Genomic DNA, 23,759 nt, shown 5'->3' on the forward strand with positions numbered 1-23,759 from the left:
TGGGGGCAGCTTATTCTAGTGGAGAGCGCGCTAAAGGCGCGTTAAGCTGAAGTTTTGAGTTGGGGATGCAGGTTTTTGCTGAAAATAAATGAAGCCGTTGACGATGAAATCTGCGATAGATCTCAAGGCTTGAATCGCTAACGCTATGTACGATCATCTGGGTTCTTGCAAGTGGATCCCCCATAGTCAAATTCCGTTTCTGGTCGATATTGGCTTCTTGAATGCCAACGGATCAGGTACACAGGAACAAGGTTGAGATGGCCAATTTGAGGCGCTAGACTGCGCTCAATGGCTGAGTCTTGCCCACAGACGATGATGATCAGCAGCCGAGGATGAATGTCTAATGCCACTTTCCAGCACGATGCCTTCAAACTCCGAAAACAAAAGATCATGATAGAGAGAATCAAGATACTAGTTTCAGTAGATTCTCTAAATAGCGCCCTCTTCGCGCTGAAAATGGTTTTTCTCAAGTAAGAACAACTGATCCATTGGAGAGTCACATGCTCCACCATGAAACACTCCGTGCCTCTCACTGTGTGAACCCTGTTTTTAGCATAGGCAGATGAGACGAGGCGAAAAGACGGGAAATAATTGGCAGGGACCAAAGTCTTTGTCCACATTCGTCACAAGACCATTCTTCAGGTCGAATTGATTGACAACACAATGCCTGGCTGTGTTGCTGCGTTGACGTTTCTTTGCAGGGTCTCATCTTGTTTCTATCACGGTTCTTTAATACTGCGTTATATAGCCTGATTCTCGTCACGCCTGGCTAGGTCCCATGTGCCCGATTTCTTCACTCATCTCGATATAACATCAACAATGTAACATTCGCGTGGGCACGCCATCGCTTACACGCTCTGCCAGGCATTGGCCAGGGCACACCCCGGCTCTGCCGATTCTAGGGCTTCTCCGCAATGCAAGAAAACATTTAACAATTCCAGCCTCATCAAGAGTATCCATCATCAGCAATTGCGCAAGACGCTGAAGACTCGGTAGACTCCGATGCGTAGGCACATGCCAGAAACAAGATGAGCGAATCATGCCCCAGATGTTAAGCTTTGTGATTGTCGCCCCTCATCTCACCTCGGCCGGATCAAGGTGTGTCTAGGGAGCGACGGCCGAATACTGTAGCCTACGGGTACAGTGGCCTTGGAAAAAAGAGAATTTACTGCCAATGGATGGCTTCTGACGTCGTGAGCGCCATGGCCTGCCCGTTGTGGGAAAGGTCCTGAGTTGGTTCAAGGGGGACAGAATTTAGGATGACATGGATTGTTCCTAGGGTCATCAACTGCACGGACACGGACAAGGACAAGGAAGCTGAAATATTTGGTCTTGAGTCGTGATGAAACAACCAGTCTTTTTCAGATGAAGTTTTTTTGTTTATTCGTCTTGAGAGTCAACATCACGATTAACCTCACAACGATGAGACAGCACATTCCACTGGCTGCAAATCATGCAACATGGCCCAGGAACTCTATCTGGAATCCAGCGCCTAAAACAACAATTAATTCCCGACTCACCGTGGCTGATCGACTCCCCGGGACGGTACTTGAGTCATTAGACTCAGTCCATTTTTTCACTTTCGGCAGTTTTTCTTGGCCCGTTTTTGCTCTAATTTCATGTCCCGCTTTTTACAAAGAGCCTCGTCTCGATATGGACAATCACCGATGGAGTGCACCAAATTTCAACCTTGAAGCTCATGGTTACATCGTCAAGGCTGCTCAATTTTGCAAGCTATTCCCTGTAAGACGCTGCAGGCTCAGAGACTTTGATAAGCTCCACACAAGCACACACAAAAATGAAGCTGCCGCATAAAAACAATAGAAAAACAACCCCTCCTTATTCTGTCGTCAGTTGACGACTAAAAGCGCCGATCGTCCCGCATAGGTTTTGTTTTCACGAATAGATCATCGCACAGTGATCGACTGCCACGACTCAAACGGCCATGCTCACGCATGCTTATGCGAGTCCGTTACTAAACACCATCAAGCCATAAGCCGTGAATGGCGTGATGAAAGCCTTGGAAGTGTCTCTTTCCTGGGCATCCTTACGTCTGCTCAAGGAACCATTTTGCAAGGTGGAGGAGAACAGATAGGATCAAGGCGACTCATTGCTACCTCAACCACACAAACCATCGAAACTTTTCACAACAAGACTCCTGAGGAGTCTCCACGACGCAAGTGGTGATCGCTACCCCGCTAGCAAATCGAAGCACCACCTTCAGGTCTTGGCTTTGATCCCTATCGATGAGGGGGATCCGTTTGGGTGCCGCCCCCGTCGGCACTTCTCGCACTTGTTTTCGGCTCGCCCTATCAAATTGCGCCTGCAACCCTGCATATCAGCTTTCTGTGCACTCTGTTTCGTGTGCTAGACCATGGGGTGGTGTCAAATGACGGTGAGCGGATAAAGAACCGGCCTCTACGGATAAGGAATCTTTGTAGATCGTCTGAGTGTCGATTTCACTATGAGTCGTCACAGTGGTCTGATATCAAGTTCACGATGTCTCTGGTTTATACGTTTGAAGCTGAATCCTTAAAAACTAACTCACAAGCTATGATACTCTGGACCCTGTTCTAGGCGGGGGAAGCTTTGGAGCTTCGTCTCTTTTTCATGCGGGATGCCCCGTGCTGCTGCATGACGGGCGCCACTCGAAGCCAGCCCTGTCTGGACGGAGAGAATCGCAGGTGTTGTAATGTTGCAGGGCATGATGTGCTGTGATATCTTCCGATATCACGCTTTCCGGTTGTGCTTCCGATGCGTTGTTTTCTTTCCGGGGGGGAATGATTGACGCGAAAACCACCATAAATGGCCTCGGAGAGCGATAACGAGGGACAGTCCTGCTTGGGGATGGTATGACTTGAGATGACTGCCTAAACAGGCAACCCGATCTGTTTGCACGTCTCGTGTCTATCAGGTACAAGCTTGATACCTGTTGGTGTGGCTTGTGACAACTTGCCTGCTCTGGTTTGGTTTGCTGGTATCATGAGTTCCGGCTTTGACAGTCTCAGAAGCTTTCCGATGTTGCCGGGTGTACTCAACCCTTTTTATTCGTCTCGTCTGGCATCCATCATGCCAACCAAGACGGGACACACTTAGCATGAGCCATGCAAGTAGCTTCTGGCACGGAAATCGTCTTTCTAGTCATGGCTTGCATACAATGAGGCCATCAGTTAATGCCTCGATACTTGTTGTAGTCCGCAACTTGCTCGTGTGAGCAAAGCTATCCCGAGCTTTGCAGTTGCTATCCGGTTGGGTCCCGGCAAGGCTTCACTCGTTGTCATTTTCAATCAACATGCTTTCAGCCTTGCGATAGAATAGAGCTTTATCTATCTTTCCTCCTTTAACAATAGTCTGCTCTGACCAAGAATACGACATGGTACTTGTGGAAGCTGAGATCATTGATCAGTTGCCAATCCTTCCTCCAAGATGCTGTAGATATTGCGAAATATTGATTCATCGCTGCAAAGAGTATTCCCCGGAGTGGGCGTTCATGATGTGATATCGTGCAAGCATCCCAGAACCTCACCATGATCTTTATTCATGTCAACACATGAAACCCCCTTTTTACCTCACCCTCAATACTCATCCCACGTAACTCCCTCTCCTCCTCAATGATCTCCTCCAATGTCCCATGCTAAGCTTCTCTATCAACACCTGGATACTTTTCTTCTATATGAGCTATGGCCTTCGACAGTTGCTTCTGCCTCCTAGCAAAGCTTCTAGCCCTCACCTCAGCCTCTTTTTACTTCTTCATAGCCCTCTTCCTCTGCGACCAGAGTCTCATCTCCAGCTTGTATAACTTGAACATCGCTGCTTTGAATATATCGCTGTTTCGGCGTGTATTACTTGGTACCAACTTTTCGTAAAACTCCAATGAACTTTCTATGCTTCTGGCATAGGGTGGTGGAGGCTGAAATGCTTGCTTTTCGGAATAAGCATTACCGGCCTTTATCTTCTCCTCGATAGTGGTGAACTTTTGGTCGAAATCGGTGTTTCCATCGACCCTTTGAGGGGGCTCCTCGGCCATGTATTTGGCGGGTGAGAGGTCGAAAGTCGGTCTGAGTCTGAGGTATGTTGCGCCGACCAAGCGCCTTGTGCCGACGGTATGAAACTCGATGCACATGTAGATTGTGTTGCCCCGAATCCCGGTCGCAACGTAGACATGCAGTTGGGGTAGATACGACCCATTGATGGTATCCTATGAGGAAAATATCAGCCTGAGATCAGATGAGCGACAAGGAGAGAGACTTACATTCGCTAGCCCTGGGCCGCCAGTGTGGTTCAGAATGTACATCTTCAGAGAACCAGGCAGAGTTTCAACAGGGACAGGTCCTCCTGTCCCATCCGCTTTCCATTTCTCAAGTGCAATATTGGTAAGGTCATACAGTCCATTGGCTGTTATGCTGCTTTTCCTTCTCTGCATGGAATTAGCATTATGTGTTTTACCACTTTGGAACATTTACATACACCGTTCTGAGAACTTGTCTCGACGTGTTTGCTTGGATCTAACTTTATACGATACACGTTCCACTTGGAATAATTCACCTCGTAGTAGGCTTTAGCCGTAGTCCAATCTCTATCCTGCAGTCTACATTCTTCACATTCAACGCTCCGAAGGATATTTGACATAATCTTAACCTGGACGCAGTGCGGGCCTTCAAAGATCATCACGCCAAGATCGTTATATAAGTAAGGAAGACACGATAGCTCCATATAGGCGTCGACTGTTGCACCGCCGCCAGGACCTGCGCCAGGACGTATAGTTCCACATGTTCGTGGTTGCAGCGCTGGTTTGAAGTTCTTGAGGGTCGGCCATCTTTCATACGCTGTGGAGGCATTCGGAATATTAACCATGGTAAACGTGGAACTTGGGTCTGCGGGAATCGGACGTGCTGATTCAGCTCCTAGCTCCTGTAGACCACTTGGCCATGGCCTTGTGGTTCGCCTTTCCTTTGGCTTCCGCTTCTGCTTCTGCTCCGGCTCCGGCCCTTCTTTTATCTCGCATCTGTAACGCACTAGGCTCGGCAGTCTGAAGAGTGCTCGGGAGCTTCTCAGAGCATTGTGGCCTCTCACTAACATGGTGGTTGCCTTCTGGGCCAGATCCGGGATGTGAGCAAGGGATCTCGACTCGAGGGATCGTGAGGGCGTGGATCGAAATCTTCAAAAAGCAGTTGGCGATGGCGCAATGCAGAAGTTGAATCTCAGGTTTCGTGGCTGGATCTATAGCGAGGCTGAAGTGGGGGTTCGACGCCACAGTCTGGGCATGGCCGCGGCAGCATCATACATCATCCGCATCGGTATTCCGCGGCTGTATGAGACCGTGATCCATACACAAACACAGTTAATATGAGCTTAAATCCGCAATTAAGACGGCAGGTCATCGCCATATATAAAGGTCTGCTCTGGCCTAGAGTTGTCACACGGGGCATATGCTGACCGTGCTATGACAGAGCTTTTGTATCTGGGAAGAGAGTATCCCCTCGGCTTTGACTATTTTCGACCTCGTCTTCATAAGGCCTTCATCTCGAAAGCTGGAGAACGTGATGACGATAAGATCCGCCAGGGAATTGCCCAGGCTGAGTATGTTAAGAAGGGTGGGTTTTTGAATCGAGTGGGTTGGTGACATTGGCTAACCTATACGATAGAAATTGAAGCATTGTGAGTTCTTGTTCCTTAGGATTGCGTCGGTCACATCGTGAGACAACTTGCAAATCATATGCGAGTATGATTAATTGCTTACGTTGTATGTCACGAGTATCACCGTCTATCGTCAAGCATCAGATACCGACTCAAACCACCCCAGCGCGTCACAATTCACGAGTCATAAACACTCCAGTCCATGCCAATAAGTTCATTTATCCCAAAAGCTACATTATCCTGATATCCCAACCATTATCCGTCAACCTGCTTTTTACTAATCATATGGGTATAGGTACTACTTGAAAAGATATCGCACATTGAGAAAACGATATGACGCCAACGCGTAAAAGGGAGGGGGGTATGTTGTGTATGTAGAAGATGCTGATCGAGGTTCTTTGGGACGTTGAGGTCCAGGGTGTGTGTAGTTATTGTGTCAGGGAAAGCATTCCAGTCTTGCATCTATCATGAGACATAGATGTTGAGCCATTCGTCATAATCCACGTGGGAAGATCATCTTTGCTTTTGCGGTACAATGACCACAGTGACTCCCAGAGCTTACTCCTTGCGTGGTCGCTTTCTTGACGACCACACTCCCAATTCCAAACATTCTCCCCAACTTGTCCCGCTCTCGCTCATCAGATCCGCCATCATCTTAGCTACCCACGCATCCCACTCATCCTGGCTTTTGCCGCTCGCTTCTCTGATGATAGGTTCCAGTGCCGACACTTGTTGTGCAACTGTCAAAAGCGCCGTCTTGCGAAGCGCAGATTGTCCTGGTGTCAAGGTCTTCTTTTCGACCTTCTGGTGCGGTGTTGACTTGGCCTTCATCTCCACGTACGACTTGCCGTCCTTGGTAACAACACCGCCGACACCTTCGCGCTCCCATCGGACTTCACTTAAGGGGATGGCTAGACGTTTTGTCTTGATATCCATGAGCACCTCTGCTTCGGCGTGGAGGAAGGCCCCAATGAGAGAACATGGCACAGGTGAAAGCTGTCGTCCTTCCAGAGTCCTTGACAGCCAAGTATTGTACTCGACCAAGAAAGAGTTCAGTGGTGCGGAAAGGGGTGTTTTAGAAGTCATGAGATAGGCACCTAGATCAAGGGCAGCCTCATGTTCTTCTGCTTCTTCTGATCCGGGCATTGCGCTTGGAACATGAGGTCGCAGCATGCGGAAAGTTGGGTCACTATCCCAGATCTCCATCACTCCTCCAGGCTTGAGCATGCGAAGATACTCCTCCACAAAAAGTTGGTAAACATGACTAGGAACCATCAGGCACGTATCTTTGACCATGATCAGATCAAACTCTTCGTCGGCAAAGGGCCACGGTTGATGTCGAAGATCGTGCTGAACAAATCTCCATTTCATGTCCTTGTCTGGCTTGCACAGCTCGACAGGGGATCCAGGACTGCCAGGGGCCAGGGGCGCGATGTCAATGCCTGTGAACTGGATCCCATTGTGACCTCGCTCCTTGTAGTATCGGTGGCACATCATGCTCCAAAATCCTGTACCACAACCGACCTCCAACACCCGCTGCGGGGGATTGTTTCGGATGAATGGCGTGTAGACGGGTGCGCCATATACCTGGATCATCAAGAGCGTCCGCAGGCTCTGGCGATGGAGCTCAGCAAGGTCGGTAGGAAGAGGGTACGCCGACGTAGGGTCGTTGTAGTAGGTGCGGCCATTTTTAACGATGAAAGGCTTTGTCGCGGGGTCAGAGTTGGAGTGGTCTGTCGAGGTCATGGTTTGTGTCGAGACAGTTGTGTTGCCACTTGTAGAGGAGACCGAGTCTGTTCGAGGAAAGTCGAGGTTTACCTGCTTCGTCGTCCCTGACATGAGTTTGTTGCCTGCATCCAACTGGGAGTACATGGTGACATTTTTCAGATCAACTGAGCTTGCTGTTGGGGTCGCTGCGGATGATTGACGACGAGGATCGCGCTGTCGAGTCTTGTCGACGTACACAGGCCGATTGAAGACAACAGGCGAGTGTAACGGCGATGCACCTCCGCCGGTGAGACTCTTGCTAGGGAGATGTTTATTGGAAATCGAGGCAGTCTTGGTTGTGGTCGTAGTCGTTACTGGCTTCGAAGATTGTTGGCGCGAGTCAGATGATAACAGTTTTGAGTGCGAGTAATGAGAGTCGTCCTCTGCCAGGGCGGGGCCGTTTTTGGTATTGGGGCTGGTTGTGGAATGCACAAGCGACGAGTCGTGCGAAGAACGACTACCCTGACTCCCACTAGACGTCCTCGTATGGCGAAAAGGACGTCTTGCGCGGCTGGAGTTTGGGGCAATGTCGTGTGAATCCGAATTGGATCGAGGAGGAGTTTCAGGGCGCTGCCGCTCCTTTTCAGCAGCCTTTGCACGGCGAGCAAAGGTGGGTAAGGGGTTGGCAGAAGCGTAGTAAAATCCGCTCCATTCCGACATTGCTGGCTATGCCGCTATACTATACTCTTTGGCGCAAGCTTTCCGGTGGATAACTTTGGTGAATGGGGAAGGGTAAGGGGTGGTGAGTGGTCTAACAGGGGTGCCACTAGGTAAAATAATTGTGTTCCAGTTCCACCGCCGCTAGCAAACACACTTGCTGCTCAACTGACGAACTGGACCGAACCACACACAAGTCCAACGACCCGCGATGGTAAGCCAAACGGTACCTACAGCAAATCTCCTGGCCCCCGGTCGGGAGCACTTTTGACCCTTCTAGAACCCTTCTCTGGCCCGCGGAACTGGGTTATCAAGCCCGGGTGGTTGCCGGATTGCGTCCCGGACCATGCAGGGGCAGTAAAAGCAACAGTAGCAGAAGGCCCTTGGTTGCTTGGCCCTTTTGTTGACGCTTGTCTGATCAGAGGTGTCGCCTAAACCGAAGAGCAGGGTTTCTTCATCGGCCAGCGTTACGCTGAAGATACTATCCGTAATTCGCGCAAACGTGATGGGTGGGAAGCAAATGTGGATGTGGATGTGGATGCGAATATCGAGTGCCGAAACGGTTTGCAACCGTGATGTCAAACGTTGTTGGTCGTGCGTGGACCCTTCATAAGCTGGTTTCGTGATTGTGCCTGACTGCCCAAGCAGAAGCCAACGTCATTATCTCTATGTCGTCGATGGCTTTTATGCTGAAGTCTGGTGGATAAGGCGTCTGTGCTGGCGCGACCTTGGATCCGCTGGTGCAACCAGCTTTTTTATGATGGCGTTCGCTGGCTGGCAACAAACAGTCCCTGCGATGTGATGTGATAGCCGTTTGTCCTTATCAAAAGGTGACGGGTAGCGCCGCAGGGACGCGTACAGTTCCCAGAGTCGGTATGGTTGATAAACTCTCACCAAACAGCAATATTCGGATAGTTGCGTCGAGATTGAGCACGAGTGGATTGATCTGTTTCGAGATCGAGGAAAGAGAGCAAACTGCATGTACTGTACTGTGCATGTGCAGCACAGCAGTTTCAGGTCAGACAAGCAATGAAGCAAACAAATAATAAACAGCAAACTTTGCCTGCAATGGCGGCACCGGTGACTTTCTATATACGGCCATCCCCATCCTTCATGCTTCACGCTTTCACGCTTGGTCGGGCCAAAAGGCAGCATTTCCCCAGTTCCCAACTGTCTGGGGTGTGGAGCGGCGCGCTTCGGTTGGCCATCCCCCGCACATTAGAGCTTTTGCCTGATGTTTTATTGACGCTTATCGAATTAGCAGCTTCCTATCCAGCCTGACCTTGGCGGTCCGAGGTTTCTTGTGGTTGGTTAGACAGGGAACAGTGGCTCTAACTTGTGATTTCTGCAGGCCGCAGCTCACCTAAACTTTCTCGATTCTCATGCATTCCATTTGCTAGGTCCTGCAGTATCATCCATGTACCATGTCGGGAGGATTCAACTCCCAATTTCAACTCGCATCTGAATCTGACAGCGCAAACATAGTCTCCCATGTTCACGTTTCAGTGAGTGTAAACGTACCAATGGCATGGGTTGCTCGCATGAATGATTGCCGAGTTAGCCATGGAGTCAAGCTTGCCATCTTCTCCCGTCCCGGTACGGTACGGATAGGTGGTTCAAGGTGCAAACGAGACATTTCTGTTACAAGAGCGCTACCCGAAGATGAATATTGTCCAACGGTCCTATTCTCGGCCGAATGGCATAACATTGGATGCTCATACCGGTTTGAGCTCAAGTGTTTGCCTCTTTGACCCAAGTCTTGGTAACATGATATAAGAGCCAGAATTTAGTTGGTTGATTTGAGCCCATGATTGATCCCTCTCCCGATGTTGGTGCATCCCCTCGAGGAGCAAGAAAACTTAAGGGATTTTAGAAGAGGATGCCAAAATAAACACAGTAAAGAGTCCCCTAGGCTTAGGCTAAATTACCTAAACATTTTCGTCGCTTAGGGTCAAGGTCCAAATGGAAACTTTCTTGCCTCCCCTAGCTTCCTATCCATCCAGCCCATCTTGACTCTCTCCGAGGCTGCATGCGGTCCGTGTTAGTGGACGGAACCATTGAATCCGTGGGACGCCAAACAACAGGGCTGTCGGAACGATGGCGTTTTGCGAGATGAGACCTGATCAATGGCGTCACTTTACTTGCTGGCTGTGTCCTCTTGGCTACAGTTGCGTTTACTAGTGTCCGCAGCGAGTTGATGCTGTTCCTGGAACATACAGATAACACATGTTGTCTCATGTGGTTCGAGCACCAGCTGTCCATAAATGTACAGGTGCATATGTATCTTCTGGTCTCTTGAGAACATGCACTGCGGCACTTCGAGCCAATTGACAGCCCTACGTTGAGGCTCAAAAACACGCTAGTAATTGTATCGTGATCATAGAGGTTGAGCTCAATCTGTGGTAGGTCTCATTCCCCTTGAACTCCATATGTGCACATGATGCTGCAAACATACGATTGTTCAGAGGGGATTCTGCCAAAAAGGATGCAAACTTGCGTTGGACATGAGCAACGCAAGCATATTTCGCGAACATATCTTGTCTCACAATGGCACAGGAACATGCAACTATCGTCGACCTGATGCGGCGCGGACCTTGCAAGGCTGAATCGTCGTTCAAGGTGCGTCGCGCAATTATAGGGAGGCTGCACGTGATTATCGATTCTGACTCTCCTCGCACGAGCCATCAGAATGCGGAGCAGGTGCACGTGATTAAACGCCCGCTTCTGGGCTGCAATCCGTTCATCGCAGCATCACAGCCAGCATCACAGTCATATCCATGCGCTCCCTTTGCCATCGGCCACTTTTCTTCTGTTCAAGTATCAGTTGATTTTTTTCAGTGAATATCTAAATTGTTGCGATCGCTCTTTACAGGTGCGTTGGCCCCGCAGAAGCTAGCAATGACAGCGCAACGTGTCGCTAAAGCTTGGATCCCCCTCCCATGATGCCCTTCTTTCAAAGCTTTAACTAACCATTACCTTTGCAGTATTTCTTGACTCACATACACTCTGCACTTCTGCTTCTACAAGAAACACGTTGTCGCTTCGATAACATCGATCGTGACTCAAAAAATTTAACCTTTCATCACTATCAAGCCACAGATCTCCTGGGACTGTCGCAACGACACCTCTCGATGAGCTATTGACCTGCCGACGAACCGACGTTCTCCATCCGAGCCAAAAAGCAGCGACAATTGTTTCGGTGACAGCTGTAGGCTGATGCGTAAACGCGAGCTATCTTTGCTTTCTCTCTTTTGGAACCTTGGGTGAAGTTTCGAGCTCCGTCGCCAACCAACCATTCCCCGCTGTTACGCGAGCCCTATCAAAGTCAAAAGTCAACGCTATATACGACGGCCGATGAGCTTCTCCAGCGATTTGCTATATTCACTTCCTTTTATCAAGACTGCCGATCAGCGATATCTACCGCCGTGCTGCTCGCCGGCGCAACTTCCTAGACCTCCACCCCTGAGACTATAACCATCATAATCACATCACAAATACCTACCGGAATGTATCCTCAACACTCCGGGCAGGGTCAACATGCTCGGCTCAACGGCGCCGGGCGAGGCATCCCGAACTTGCTATACAACTATCAGCATACCCAACATCAACACCCTTCTCAAACACAACACCACCAAGGACTTCAACACGACCATGGAATGCCCAACGCCAATGGCTTAGGCCATCACTCAACCTTTACCCCAGGCGTACTCTCTAACTCGAGTCCCTTCAACCCGAATGCGCTTCAGAATGGCCATTCTGCAGGAAACCGAGGACAGCCACCCCCGAACGAGATGTGGCAGGAGCAATTGCGAATGCAAAAAGACGCTGAACGAGCGCATTCTGCCATGACCGATCAACAACAACCGCACTACTATGCTAGGCTCAGAGCGTCGGAAAATAGAGGAATTGGTCCCCCACCATCAGCTAGCCTACGTGCCCACCCGGACGACGAAGACGATGGCGTTGATAGGAGACGACCCTTGGCTATTGAGAAGGAGGCAACACGGCAGGACTGGCACAATCTGGATATGAGTGGGCAGGGGTTGCGAAACTTGGCTCCGGAGCTTTTCAAGTACAAGTTCTTGAACGAGCTCTTCATTGCCTCAAACAAACTGACACGACTACCGAACGCGATTGGAGAACTACGAGCATTGCGCCACCTTGACGCCTCCTTCAACCAGATAATCGAAATCCCCCCCGAGATCGGAATGTGCACCTATCTCAAGAACCTGTTACTTTTCAATAATAACATCCAAACATTACCGAACGAACTTGGATCACTGCACCTTCTGGAGATGCTCGGCATCGAGGGCAACCCATTGGACGCGGATGTGAAACATAAAATCATGGAGGAGGGTACAAAGAGTCTGATACATACGCTGAAGGAAAATACTCCTAGTAAGTCGATGGCGCACCTCACGACGATATGTGCTAACAGTTACAGTGCCCATTCCTCCCACACCCCGGAGGCCCATCGTTATACAGGAGGACGTGTCACCCAGTCTGGAGAGGATCAAGGTTTTCTCGTGGAACATTCTTTGCGACAAGTATGCGACACCCCAGACTTACGGTTATACGCCCACCCGTGCCCTCGACTGGGAGTATCGTAAAGGATGTATCCTGGAAGAACTCCGAATCAGGGATGCGGATTTCCTTGCTCTCCAGGAGGTATCAACAGATGCTTTCAAGGAGGATCTCAGCCCGGAACTTGCTCAGATGGATTACAAGGGTGTCCATTGGCCCAAATCACGAGCCAAGACCATGTCAGAGAAGGATGCACAGTCTGTTGACGGTTGTGCCGTCTTTTACAAGCAGAGCAAGTTCATTCTTCTTGATAAGCAGCTTATCGAATTCGCCACGATTGCCATCAACCGACCCGACATGAAGAACCAGCACGACGTTTTCAACCGTGTGATGCCCAAGGACAATATTGCTGTTATTTGCTTCTTTGAGTCTCGTCTCACTGGAGCTCGAGTTATCCTGGTCAACGCCCATCTCACGTGGGACTCTGCCTTGGCCGATGTCAAGGTTATCCAAACTGGTATTCTCATGGAACATGTTACGAAGCTTGCAGAGAAGTACGCGAGGTGGCCAGCTGTTAAGGACAAAAAGATGATTGTGCTACCGATGGGAGACGATGAGGTACCTGTGCCCCAAGCCGAGCCAGGTCCCAGCCAAGAGTATCGCACCAATACCGAAATTCCTCTGCTGGTCTGCGGTGATTTCAACTCCACAGAAGACTCTTCAGTATATGAGCTGATGTCTATGGGACGCGTACCACCTGACCACTTAGAATTGAGCAGCTTCCAGTATGGTAGCTTCACGCGAGACGGTATTGAACACCCCTTCAGCCTCCGAGACGCCTACGCCCACATCAAAAACACTGCCGACGAAATGCCATTCACCAACTATACGCCTGGATTTGCCGATGTCATTGATTACATCTGGTACTCTACGAATACACTGGAGGTAGTAGACCTTCTTGGACCCCCTGACCCCGAATACCTGAAGCGAATTCCCGCCTTCCCTTACTGGCACTTCCCCGCAGATCACATCCAGATTATGTCTGAGTTCGTGATCAAGGGCCGGAAGGAGAAGAAGCACCTCCCCGATCGTGAACCGGACTTCGGCCCCGGATCACGCGGCTAATATCCGCAACGGGAGGGCTAGGGCCCGAACCCCAAATCCTCGTATGAGGAAAATACGTCGATACGTACATCTGGATGTAGTTATTTTGGTTTTGCGTCATGGAGTTTTGAGGATCTTGCAACGGCTCTTGGGGGCAGGGGGACAGGTCGGTGGGGGGGATGTTAGCGGTATGTACACAGGTAGCGGAGATAGGGGAAGCATATTAGGTGGAATTGTAGGAATTGATTCACAATGTTCTTGTCTTTGTTCTCCTCGTGATATGATCTGTTGAAGACGTGAAATTGAGGATGCTTCTTACTTTCACTCTTTGTACCACATGGGAGTATCATGAAGCTATTGGTCACCCTTTTATTTGTCTGCCTACCTGCATCATTTGTTTGTCTTTGAACGGCATGGCTAAGTCATATGATGTAAGTCAGAACCAACGATTCAGCTTGTATCTTGTGTAACTTACAAGCTACCGTTGTCGATAGCGGATGGCCGTAGACCGTATCACCATTGCGCCCCTTTAATGCAGCGCAGATAAGAGCATTTCACTTGAGTACGGAAGCTTTACATGGCGTTTGAACCTAATGTCCACCCAACCTAGATGATTTAATATCTCATTCACGTGGTTCTCTGTTCTCAAGATCATATATCTCTTACGAAATCTTCCATAAACTTAAACCTGTTCACTTAACTTCTCAGCCACTTCAATGTGTTCCAACGAACACAAATATACTAAGTACCTGCCAGTATTGGTCCAAAACTAAACCCAATTTTCCGCGTTCTCGTCAGTCGACGTGATGGACCTACCTCTCACGCCCAACGTGGGCCCTTACAGGGCTGATAGAGCTCACAGCTGGTGCCCTCAAAGTATTCGACGACTCGCAGCTATGCAGGCAAACTTCAGCTCTACTCTATATACGCATTCATCATGGACAGCACGATGTTGGAGATTGACCCGATTCCAGGAAAACGAATATACATATATTAAACCGGCAACTCTGCTCAACAACCAAGTCGAAGCTGTCTCAAAAGAGCACACCTGAGCTTATCAACCAGTATGGCTTGTCCTTGGGCAAGAATACCCATGAAACTCAGGTCGAGGTCGTCAGAGGTTCATGAACCATGGGGACAGACATACCCTTCAGTGTACAGGACATGCCTTCATGTTCACGAGACTGACAAGCTCGACGAAGTCTGTCTGCAGTTCGCCGTGTCGGGACTTGGACACTCGTACTTCCTTACGCCTACCATTAGTTATATCTCGTCCCAAACTTGCGGAACTCTTGAACACTGTCATGAAACTCTCAGGCTACTGAGATATATATACCTGCACAGCATACAGTCGACCATCAGCCAGCATCCTCACCATCTTTAGTCCATCTGACGTTCCCACAAGTACTTACAAACTGATATCGCTGTTTTTGGTACTGATGCTGATTATCTTGGTCTATTTCTCCAACCTTTTTATCGATTATATATACGGTTTCAGCGAACACTTCAGTGACCACCGCTTTCGAGTCATCTTCTCAGCATACAAGATGTCTCAGTTCGTTGGATTCTCCTGGACAACTCCCCTTAACTTCATCAAGAGCTTTTGGGAGAAAGTCCACGCTCTAAATACATCAATGACGTTGTGGAGCGTATCGAGTCCGAGACAGGGAGCGGAACAACAGTTCTCTTACAAGAAACTCATGAATTATATCCTGAGCAACTGATGAGTTTCTTGAGTTGGCGGACCATGTCAACCAACTTGCCTTTGTATTCAATTCAGTCAATCAAGCAGAACTCTACTTGGACAGAATGTTTCGCCTTTAAAACGCGGACAGCTCAGAAGATGTGGTTCCCTTTCTTGCTAACATGCTCGGCCGTCGAATACTACAAGTGGTCATTCACTGGTAAGAAACCTACAAACCTTGATGGCAATCCAGAATTCTTTACTAAGTCCAGCGAGCATTCTGGCTCCACGAGTTTACACTGCGAAGGCGAATTCACGAGGTTGGATGGAGTACCGACCAGATTCAGATCCCAGGAGATGAGAATCCAGCGCATATTCTTCAAGGCTTCTTACAACGCCCAGGTGATGTCGAAATTGGGCGATTCTTAGGCTTGGTTCAGCCGCAGCGGTTCGTGGGAACAATTCTTGACCACGGAATTGAGGATCGTAAGCGTTTGGGCTTTATGTACAACCGCTTACTTAGATGGGCAACGCTCGTTCCTCTTGGGATTCAGGGAACAACTTTCTGCCTTCCCAGTAGCGACGAGAGGTACTCCATGCAGCTGCTTTTCCAGATCGCCGCGGTCAACCACCAATCGAGGCTTTTCTGGAGAAGATACGACTTTGAATCCCCATTTCGGCATGATGGCTGGTTCAAGAAGTATCCTGTCTCTGGGTCGATTGAGCACTTCTCACTCGGCATCGACTATTCCCGCCTTGAGAAGGAGCAAGATCGTCAACGGGACTAAGGAGCTCTAAGTTCTGTGTGGTGATATAAGCTCTCAGCCACAGGTCTCAACTAAGAAGCTCAAGTTGCTGCACTGAGATCTTTTTCCTGGACTGAGTCTTGCCGTCGAGAGGCGGAGGAAGACGAAGAAGAACGATACAGACAGCAACAAGAAGAATCACGATAGGACATTGAAGATTGTTAGTAGGAGGAAGAAGAAGAAGAAGTTGAAAAGGGTATCCATAGATGTGTCAATAACTACTAATGTATTATGTTTTGTTGAGGATTAGATTTGGTTGGGATATGTTCACCTTGCCGTAGACTAAATAGCGCGCCTTTCAGATGAACTAGATGTTGAACGATCATGACCCAAATAAGAAACTGGTGACATTATGAACAACGTAGAGAGGTATCTTTCATTTCTATACACTTCCTAATCTTTCTATACAGGCCCAAAACAATGAGGAGAATAGTCTATACACCAACGCCATCACACCAACCCAGCCTCTAGTGAAGCAGAATGTCATACCCATCCTTTGTAATTCTCACTTCTTCTTGCCCAAGTCCATACTTGCGCCGTATCAACTCAAAGATGATCAATCCCGCACTCGTGCTGGGAACCTGCCGTATCGCGTTCCACCAGAATCCTCGATATAGCCATTTCGTTAAAGTCAGTCCTTCGGCTGCTGCCTCCCCTCGACATACGGCAAGTGATTCTTGGTATGCGTGGTAGTAGGCTCGTAGCATCCTCCATCGTCGACGCGGCTTTTCGGGGTTTGCAACTCGGGAAGCACGAAGCCTGGCGGCTTTTTCGTCGAGGTCTTCAAGGTGATCCCAGTGCTTGACCTGGAAGTGTGTCAAAGGGTGCAGGAGAATCTGTTGAGTAAATGAAGCGCTGATACCACCGAGAAGAAGAAACATGGGCTCAAGGGCATAATGAGGTCGAATAAGCCTCATTCCTTCTTCTTGTCGATGCTCGTGTGTAGGACGCTTCATGGCGAGTACGTCGACGATATCCTCAGCCAAGCCTCCATAGTACCACGTAACGAAGCGATAGTAGCCTTGAGCCTTGACGTACTCGAATGTACTGAAGAATATAGCGCTTCCAAGACTATCCTTCGCGAGTGATAGGCCCCATCCTGCAAAAATACCCCTGAGTCCAATCTCGCGAAGCTTCTCTGCGCTAAAAGCCCACATACTCCGAGGTTTCCCGCTGCCATCGTTTGGCATTAAATCTCGATGGTCGTACCGTGCTTGGATGGCATCTAGGGGCGCAGCCACAACACTCTGAAGTCCGCCTGCAAGCAATCCAGCTGTGAAGGTATGCATTGGATGAGGTGGTGGATACACTCTCTTCCGCGCTTGTCCGCTCTCTTCATGAAGTCGTCCTAGAATTTGGAGATAACTTGTGTACAGCACGGCTCCGACCCCAACATTCGCAATAAGAGGCGGTAAAATCTGATTCGGTATAATTCCCCATCCTTGGTGTCTAATAGCCGACGTCAAAACTCCAGGTGTCGTACTTCTCAGCAACAACCAACTCTGTCGCATAAACACATTGAGTCGAGAAGCAGAGGGATCATTCGCAGCAGCTTTCATCATAAGCTCCGTCTGCGCCTGATGAATAGTCCTCGCATAAGCCAGATAATCCACACGCGTTCTAAAGAAAGCCTTGGCAGGAGCACGAAAGTAGAAAGCGATGAGTTGAGTGCTCAAGGCACGAACACCAGCTGCTGAAGCGGCAGTTGCGGCATTGCTTCTAGGATCACGGTCTGGAAGCACAACGTCGGGAGGTAACGCCGGGAGGATTCCGGTTCCATAGCCCGGGACGTCATTTCGACGATTGTTCATGGCGTTGAGGGAGTCATGTTGTGAGAAAGATGAGACGGAGGAGGGAGCCTGTGAGGGAAGCAGGTTGACGTCGGCTTTGGGAGTTGATGAGCTGGTGACTAAGCGACGTGGACCAATCGGGTGCTGCAGGTGACGATGATCTTGGGCCAACAGGTCCCGAGATCTGAGGCATCCTCATGAACAGCGCAGGTGACCTGAGATTGCAGGGCTTGTTACAGGCTGACTACAACTGGATAGAAGATATGAGAGAGGAGCTGTGAGGAGATATATATTTTACGTGGGAATAGAATACGCTGAATCCAAGTTTGATTGAGAACAGAAACATTTCATGAACAGGTCTACTTCACTTCACTCATTTTGTAGTGCAATCAAGAGGCAAGAAAAACACAATATGATCAAAATGTCGTAACTTTTCATTCCCCACCCAAAGACGCCGTCTATAAATGCAATATCCCCTGCCGTGAGGTATTTCCAGTCTCATCCTTCATGCTATTCATTACCCTAGATCTCGTCTTTACTCAGGCTGCTCGCGACCATCCAGCCACTTGCTCATGTAAGGACCATCCAACCAGAAGCCAAGCTTCTTGTAGTAGCTCCTCACTCCAACACCAGAGATAACACTGATCTTGTCGCTGCCGTGTTCCTCGATCGCAATCCTCTCAGCCTCCTCCATCAGAAGTGTACCGAAACCCTGATGCTGGAACTTGCGGGGATCGCGAGCGTGAACTGGCACAGCTGTGCCGTAAACGTGAAGCTCTCGCACCATACTGGTAGGCTGACCGGTAAGCTCCTCTCGGTAGGTGTACTTCTCCGTACACTTTCGCAATCGAAGTAGAGCAACGAGGATGTCCTGCTTGGGGTCCTCGTAGGCCAGGAAAGTCTCCCAACCGCCGTTGGCGACATAATCTCGTCGGACCAGCTCAATCTGGTTAGGTCGGATCTTGTTCTTGATCTCGTTCACTCCAACCTCTCGTGTCCGCACATCTCGGCAGGTCGTTCCAAAGTCCTTCATTCGAGCCAATGCCAGTTCACGCAGGTTACCATTCTCAACTCCAGATGTGACCAAAGGCATGGGAATATCACGCTGAACACGGTAGATACGGGTCCAAGGAGGAATAAGAGCCATAATTCTCGCGATAAGGTCGATCAAGCCGTTGGGAGTGTAGTTCTGGTATCGCCCTGTCCTCCACAGTTCATACAGACCTGTGCCTCGAATGACCAGGGTAGGATAAATCTTGAGACCGTCGGTTCGGAAAGCAGGATTCTCAAAATACTCCCTGAACTGGTCGATGTCACGCTCCATGCCTACGTTTGGCAAATCAGGCATCATGTGGCTGACCACCTTGTAACCAGCATCCTTTGCAAGGCAGAAAGTCTCGGCGACCGCGGCAACTGTGTGTCCTCGGTTGGAGTCTCGCGCAACGTCCTCGTATAGTGACTGCACTCCAACCTCAAGTCGTGTGCAGCCGTATCGTAACATGTCAGAAAGGTGAGGCTGTAGACAATAATCGGGTCGTGTCTCAATTGTGATTCCGACGCATTTGATGTTGCTCATCTCACCAGCCTCCACGGCCTCATCAACATTGGTCGTTTGGTATCCACTGAGGGCGTTGTGAAGCTGTGCGATAAATTCTTCACGGTATGACTCAGAAAGAGACATGAAGGTTCCTCCCATAATGATGTACTCAACCTTGTCAACAGAGTGACCAAGAGACTTGAGCTGGTCGACACGTCCTCGGGCCTGCTCGAAAGGGTCGTATCGCGCACGAATGGCTCGCATAGATGTAGGTTCGTAGCCAGTATAAGACTGTGTGCTGTACTCGAAGTCGGAATCAGGACCTCCAGGGCAATAAACGCAGATGTTGCCCGTATAAGCGATATGAGGGCATCGATGGGGCTTGCACATGACAGCGACAACAGCAATACCGGAGGATGTTCGAATGGGCTTCGCGATGAGCTTCGGTAGGATATATTTCTTGTAGTGTTCGGGAATGGAGGCGATGATAGCGGTCAGAGGCGGGATGTTCTGAAGCTTGTGCTTCTTGGCGAGCTTATTTCGCAGGGAGTTGAGGTTGATATCGCGTGTAGCTCGACCGGCCTTGCTGGCTTCGTGGTCTTCGATGAGGGCATTCGCGACGTCGGCACAGCATCGTAGGAAGCGCTCGCTCTCGGGAGCCATATCGGGCTTCTTCTTGATCGGCGCGGCCGTCACGGTCATGGTGGCGGTGGCCATGATGATGGTTATGGTCTTTCGAGATGACTAGAATATATTGACGATGTCGGTTTGTGTGACGAGAGATTGTTGAAGTGGTTGTTAAAGGCTGAATTTGTGTGCCAGTCAAAGTGACATGGATGGGAATGAGTTATCAATCTTTGCCCCTCCAAAAGAAGCTTCAGATGGAAAAATCGTGGTGGGGCTGAGAGTTTTCCCCACCCAATGCGGAGATGGGCAATTGTCAATGACATGGTCACGTGAACCCTTCATCTTCAACATCAAAGCATTTTGACTCTTGGAATTGGACGGTTCAGAAAGGTTGATTATTGTCGGACTTCGGGGTCTACAACGGGTCTTAATTGGTTGATAGTTAAAGCCCGTGATATTTCCTGAAATATATAAAGTTAACACGTTAAAAGATTTCAATTAACTCAAGCTTTAGGCAGGCCATATACAAAGACTCAATATTAATAAACATGCTGATTTTCCATTCGATAAGCGCTTGAAATAATCGTACGGAAGTTCCATAAACAAAGTATATGTAACCGTCGGCGAAACTTCTCACACTGGTGCAGCTCCTATGAAGTACCTACGTATATAAAAGAGCTTCGTCTCCTCCCTTCAGCTGATTCTACGCCAGCAGTCCGCTTTATTCAACAACTTTATATCTGATTTCTTCGGTACCACTCAGCATGAAAATGAGTTCCTTGTCGAATCCTGATCTCGATCTCGAGACAGCTTCGGTTTTCTCTGATGATTTCCAATCGCCACAAATCGAGTCTGGGTATTCCATGTACGGAATGGGAGGTACCATCCTGTTCATCTCGGCGATCTCTACGATGACGGTCGTTATCGCATAGTCCACAAGATTGGCGCTGGAGATACTTCTACGATATGACTGGCGCGCGATTCTTCGAGTTGGAGTTGGGTGGCTCTCAGGATCCTGATGGCCGAACAACCGTCGAGTATTGAGGAGAACATAATCTGGTGCCACGACATTCTGGCCCATCACGATCAAGATGAAGGCGATCCATGGTTCATTACATACACACGCCACTTCCACATTGATGGTCCTAATGGCCGTCATCTCTGCTTGGTTCTTCCCTTTTGTGGTCCAAATCTGCACTCCTTGTCGATTTATATGAACAGCAGGATGAAGTCGCAATTTGTTCAAGCACTCGTCTATCAAGCAACAGAGATTCTTAGGGACTTGCATGCCCGCGGCATCTGCCATGGAAATATCAGACCAGGAAACCTGCTTCTGCGAATTCGCAATCTGGACCATCTCGACGACTATGGAATTTATCGCCTGTTTGGGCAACCTAAAATCGAAGAATAGAAGACTGAGTCTGGTAAGATCCTAGGACCGGAAGCTCCTCGTTACAATGCCGGCTTTCTCGATTTTATGTCAAGTGGCGAGGATATTCTTCTGAACGAATTAAGCCTTATTGGGTTTGATCACGCATTCGAAATCTCGTCACTGAAGACAATCGAACCCCTGACTGAATTTCTGGTGTCTGAGGTAGCTAGCTGTAGGGAAACCAGCTAGTCCAGCGAGTGACGTTTGGGCATTGGGTGTCACGATTCTGAACATACGTTCAGGCATTTCACTGTTCCCCTGGCATGTCGATTGCTCAGAATACTTTATTACAGAGTGAGTGAAGTACTTCGGAGAACTACCAACATCTTGGGAAGAGCCCTTTTATGATGAAGAGGGGCGGCCGACTTCAGACAAAACTACAGGCCGTACAAGGGACGTATGTGACAAGATTCACTCGCTGAAGCAATGGATCAGAGACATTTGGGACGAGCCAACCCAATCGAATGAGAATGAGTCAACGCCAGCAAAGCCTTTTTTGTCCGAGATGAAGACAGATCGCATCCCAGAAGCCACGACTGGCTGAGCGACGATATTTCCTCTATCATCAATTATGATCCTAAGACATAGATCATCTAGCCGCGATACATGAAAATACCAAAGGCCATACCCGAAACACTACGCCAATCGGGGTTGGAAACCATCTGCAACCAAGATTAACGGCACCTACCTCTCAGAAGGTGGGGGAGTGGGATGGTTCGCCTACCTGCCAGGAAATAGTGGTGTAGAGATAACCCTAAATCATTACCGAGAATATCATTACCGAGAATATCAACACAGGACGCCGAGATGCTTTACAACCTTTTGAGAGAGATATTCGTGTATGAAGAACGAATAAATGCGGAGGATATTTTGGGTTACACCTGGTTCGGGATAGTTTAGGGGAAAACATAATACTGATAGATATTTGTTATTTCAAGCTTATACTTATGCAGCAAAACTATTTTGGTTATTTGAACAGATGACTTGTGCTTGATATGACTCTGGAGAGCAAGTAAGCTTCTGACCCTAAATTGGAGTACTAGAAATAACTGCCTAGTCTAAAGTGCCTCTGAGTTTATACTGAACTTACCTTAGTCTTTTCGTCGTTTAGGATGGGCGTCTTGCCTTTAGGGTGAGAACTCTCCTGAACTATAACAAAGGTAAGCCGCCATCCAGAGAAGGGCAATGTATTTTCGATCATATTCCTCTTCAAAATCATATCCCTACAATAGCAGTGGGGTCCATCGAGCCAAGGCCACTCGATAAAGCACGTGGGTCACGTTTATATCAGCCTTAGATCCTTCCAAGAATCTGAAACAAACCATCCGAGATTAATTCCATTAAAGACCTTTTAGGAATTTATGATCAGTTAATCATGCTTTAGAGGATTGGGATCCTTCACAAACGAGTCTGTGATTCTTGAATAAATTGAGGTTCAAACCTTGAAAGAGGCATTAGGCTTGCTCTATTCGGTCACTGAAACAGGAGATAGTGATTACTTGTCTTCTCATATGGGATAACTCTCCTGAAGGATCGGCATGTAAGCTGCTTGTTCTCATCTCGGGGCTGAGAAGAGCTACGCCAGGGAACCTGTGATATAAGGTTGCAACTAATCCTGATTCTTGTTATGCATAAACACTAAATATGCCAGAAGCTCAACCTAAAAGTGGTCTTTATTTAGCCCTGTGACCATCCAGTTTTCAAACATTGGACGGCGAAACCACCCACAGTTGATATTGAGTTGATTTGGAGCGTAGGCTTCCTGAGCTACTAGTGTTATGGGCCACAGCACAAACCAGGAGATATTGCGCTTTTCTACCCAAAGGATTCAAACAAGATCACACTATCCATATTGAAGGATGCGCATGATACCGTCGAAAGTGTAGTGTATGACTCAGGCCAGCACACAAGGACTTGAAAGTAGGATCTTCAAGACTGCCTTGCCCTCATTGCTCAGGCAGGGATTCCCATGCAAATGATCTCCCAAGTTCTATCTCAAATTCAAACGGAATTCCTTTTAAAGCAGGGACTAATAAACAAAGTCTGGACCCCTGCGCCAAGTCAAAACATACCCCTACCGCTACGTGACTCCATCCGCGCGTCTAACTGGTGAACTCGCCAAGAGACGGGCACTAGATTAGCGAGAAGGATTATTCAGGACCAAGATGATTCTGAATGTCAACACCGAGTGAGG

At 48.8% G+C, this 23,759-nt stretch overlaps 7 protein-coding genes across 7 annotated transcripts; 2 read left to right on the top strand and 5 right to left on the bottom strand.

Annotated features, from left to right (window-relative positions):
- Nucleotides 1–3,742: 3,742 nt before the first annotated feature.
- On the bottom strand, nucleotides 3,743–5,179 carry FOBCDRAFT_287774 (uncharacterized protein; the record flags this gene model as incomplete). The annotated part of the gene is made up of 3 exons (XM_031172667.3): nucleotides 4,468–5,179; nucleotides 4,253–4,417; nucleotides 3,743–4,198 (listed from the first exon to the last, which is right to left on the bottom strand). Exons 1-3 carry the CDS (start codon nucleotides 5,077–5,079, stop codon nucleotides 3,743–3,745), a joined length of 1,233 nt encoding a protein of 410 aa, XP_031049452.2. The 5' UTR covers nucleotides 5,080–5,179.
- A 651-nt stretch (nucleotides 5,180–5,830) lies between these two features.
- On the bottom strand, nucleotides 5,831–8,064 carry FOBCDRAFT_287776 (uncharacterized protein; the record flags this gene model as incomplete). Its single annotated transcript, XM_054703203.2, has 1 exon — nucleotides 5,831–8,064. One exon carries the CDS (start codon nucleotides 8,062–8,064, stop codon nucleotides 6,196–6,198), a length of 1,869 nt encoding a protein of 622 aa, XP_054559178.1. The 3' UTR covers nucleotides 5,831–6,195.
- Nucleotides 8,065–11,386: 3,322 nt separating this feature from the next.
- FOBCDRAFT_13489 (Endonuclease/exonuclease/phosphatase) lies at nucleotides 11,387–13,758 on the top strand. Its single transcript, XM_031172673.3, has 2 exons — nucleotides 11,387–12,459; nucleotides 12,506–13,758. The coding sequence occupies exons 1-2, from the start codon at nucleotides 11,568–11,570 to the stop codon at nucleotides 13,708–13,710; spliced, it is 2,097 nt and encodes a 698-aa protein (XP_031049458.1). The 5' UTR covers nucleotides 11,387–11,567; the 3' UTR covers nucleotides 13,711–13,758.
- Nucleotides 13,759–15,555: 1,797 nt separating this feature from the next.
- Nucleotides 15,556–16,171, top strand: FOBCDRAFT_196355 (uncharacterized protein; the record flags this gene model as incomplete). Its single annotated transcript, XM_059608842.1, has 3 exons — nucleotides 15,556–15,593; nucleotides 15,681–15,859; nucleotides 15,897–16,171. The coding sequence occupies 3 exons, from the start codon at nucleotides 15,556–15,558 to the stop codon at nucleotides 16,169–16,171; spliced, it is 492 nt and encodes a 163-aa protein (XP_059464062.1).
- A 316-nt stretch (nucleotides 16,172–16,487) lies between these two features.
- FOBCDRAFT_214055 (mitochondrial carrier domain-containing protein) lies at nucleotides 16,488–18,098 on the bottom strand. The gene has a single exon (XM_031172675.3). It carries the CDS (start codon nucleotides 17,988–17,990, stop codon nucleotides 16,647–16,649), a length of 1,344 nt encoding a protein of 447 aa, XP_031049460.2. The 5' UTR covers nucleotides 17,991–18,098; the 3' UTR covers nucleotides 16,488–16,646.
- A 284-nt stretch (nucleotides 18,099–18,382) lies between these two features.
- On the bottom strand, nucleotides 18,383–20,363 carry FOBCDRAFT_256655 (uncharacterized protein). Its single transcript, XM_059611189.1, has one exon. The coding sequence runs from the start codon at nucleotides 20,221–20,223 to the stop codon at nucleotides 18,505–18,507; it is 1,719 nt and encodes a 572-aa protein (XP_059466705.1). The 5' UTR covers nucleotides 20,224–20,363; the 3' UTR covers nucleotides 18,383–18,504.
- Nucleotides 20,364–20,854: 491 nt separating this feature from the next.
- Nucleotides 20,855–21,490, bottom strand: FOBCDRAFT_196358 (uncharacterized protein; the record flags this gene model as incomplete). Its single annotated transcript, XM_059608843.1, has 1 exon — nucleotides 20,855–21,490. The coding sequence occupies one exon, from the start codon at nucleotides 21,488–21,490 to the stop codon at nucleotides 20,855–20,857; it is 636 nt and encodes a 211-aa protein (XP_059464063.1).
- Between the last annotated feature and the right edge of the window lie 2,269 nt (nucleotides 21,491–23,759).

The sequence above is a fragment of the Fusarium oxysporum genome, chromosome II, assembly GCF_013085055.1.
Source record: "Fusarium oxysporum Fo47 chromosome II, complete sequence".
Classification (NCBI taxonomy): domain Eukaryota; kingdom Fungi; phylum Ascomycota; class Sordariomycetes; order Hypocreales; family Nectriaceae; genus Fusarium; species Fusarium oxysporum.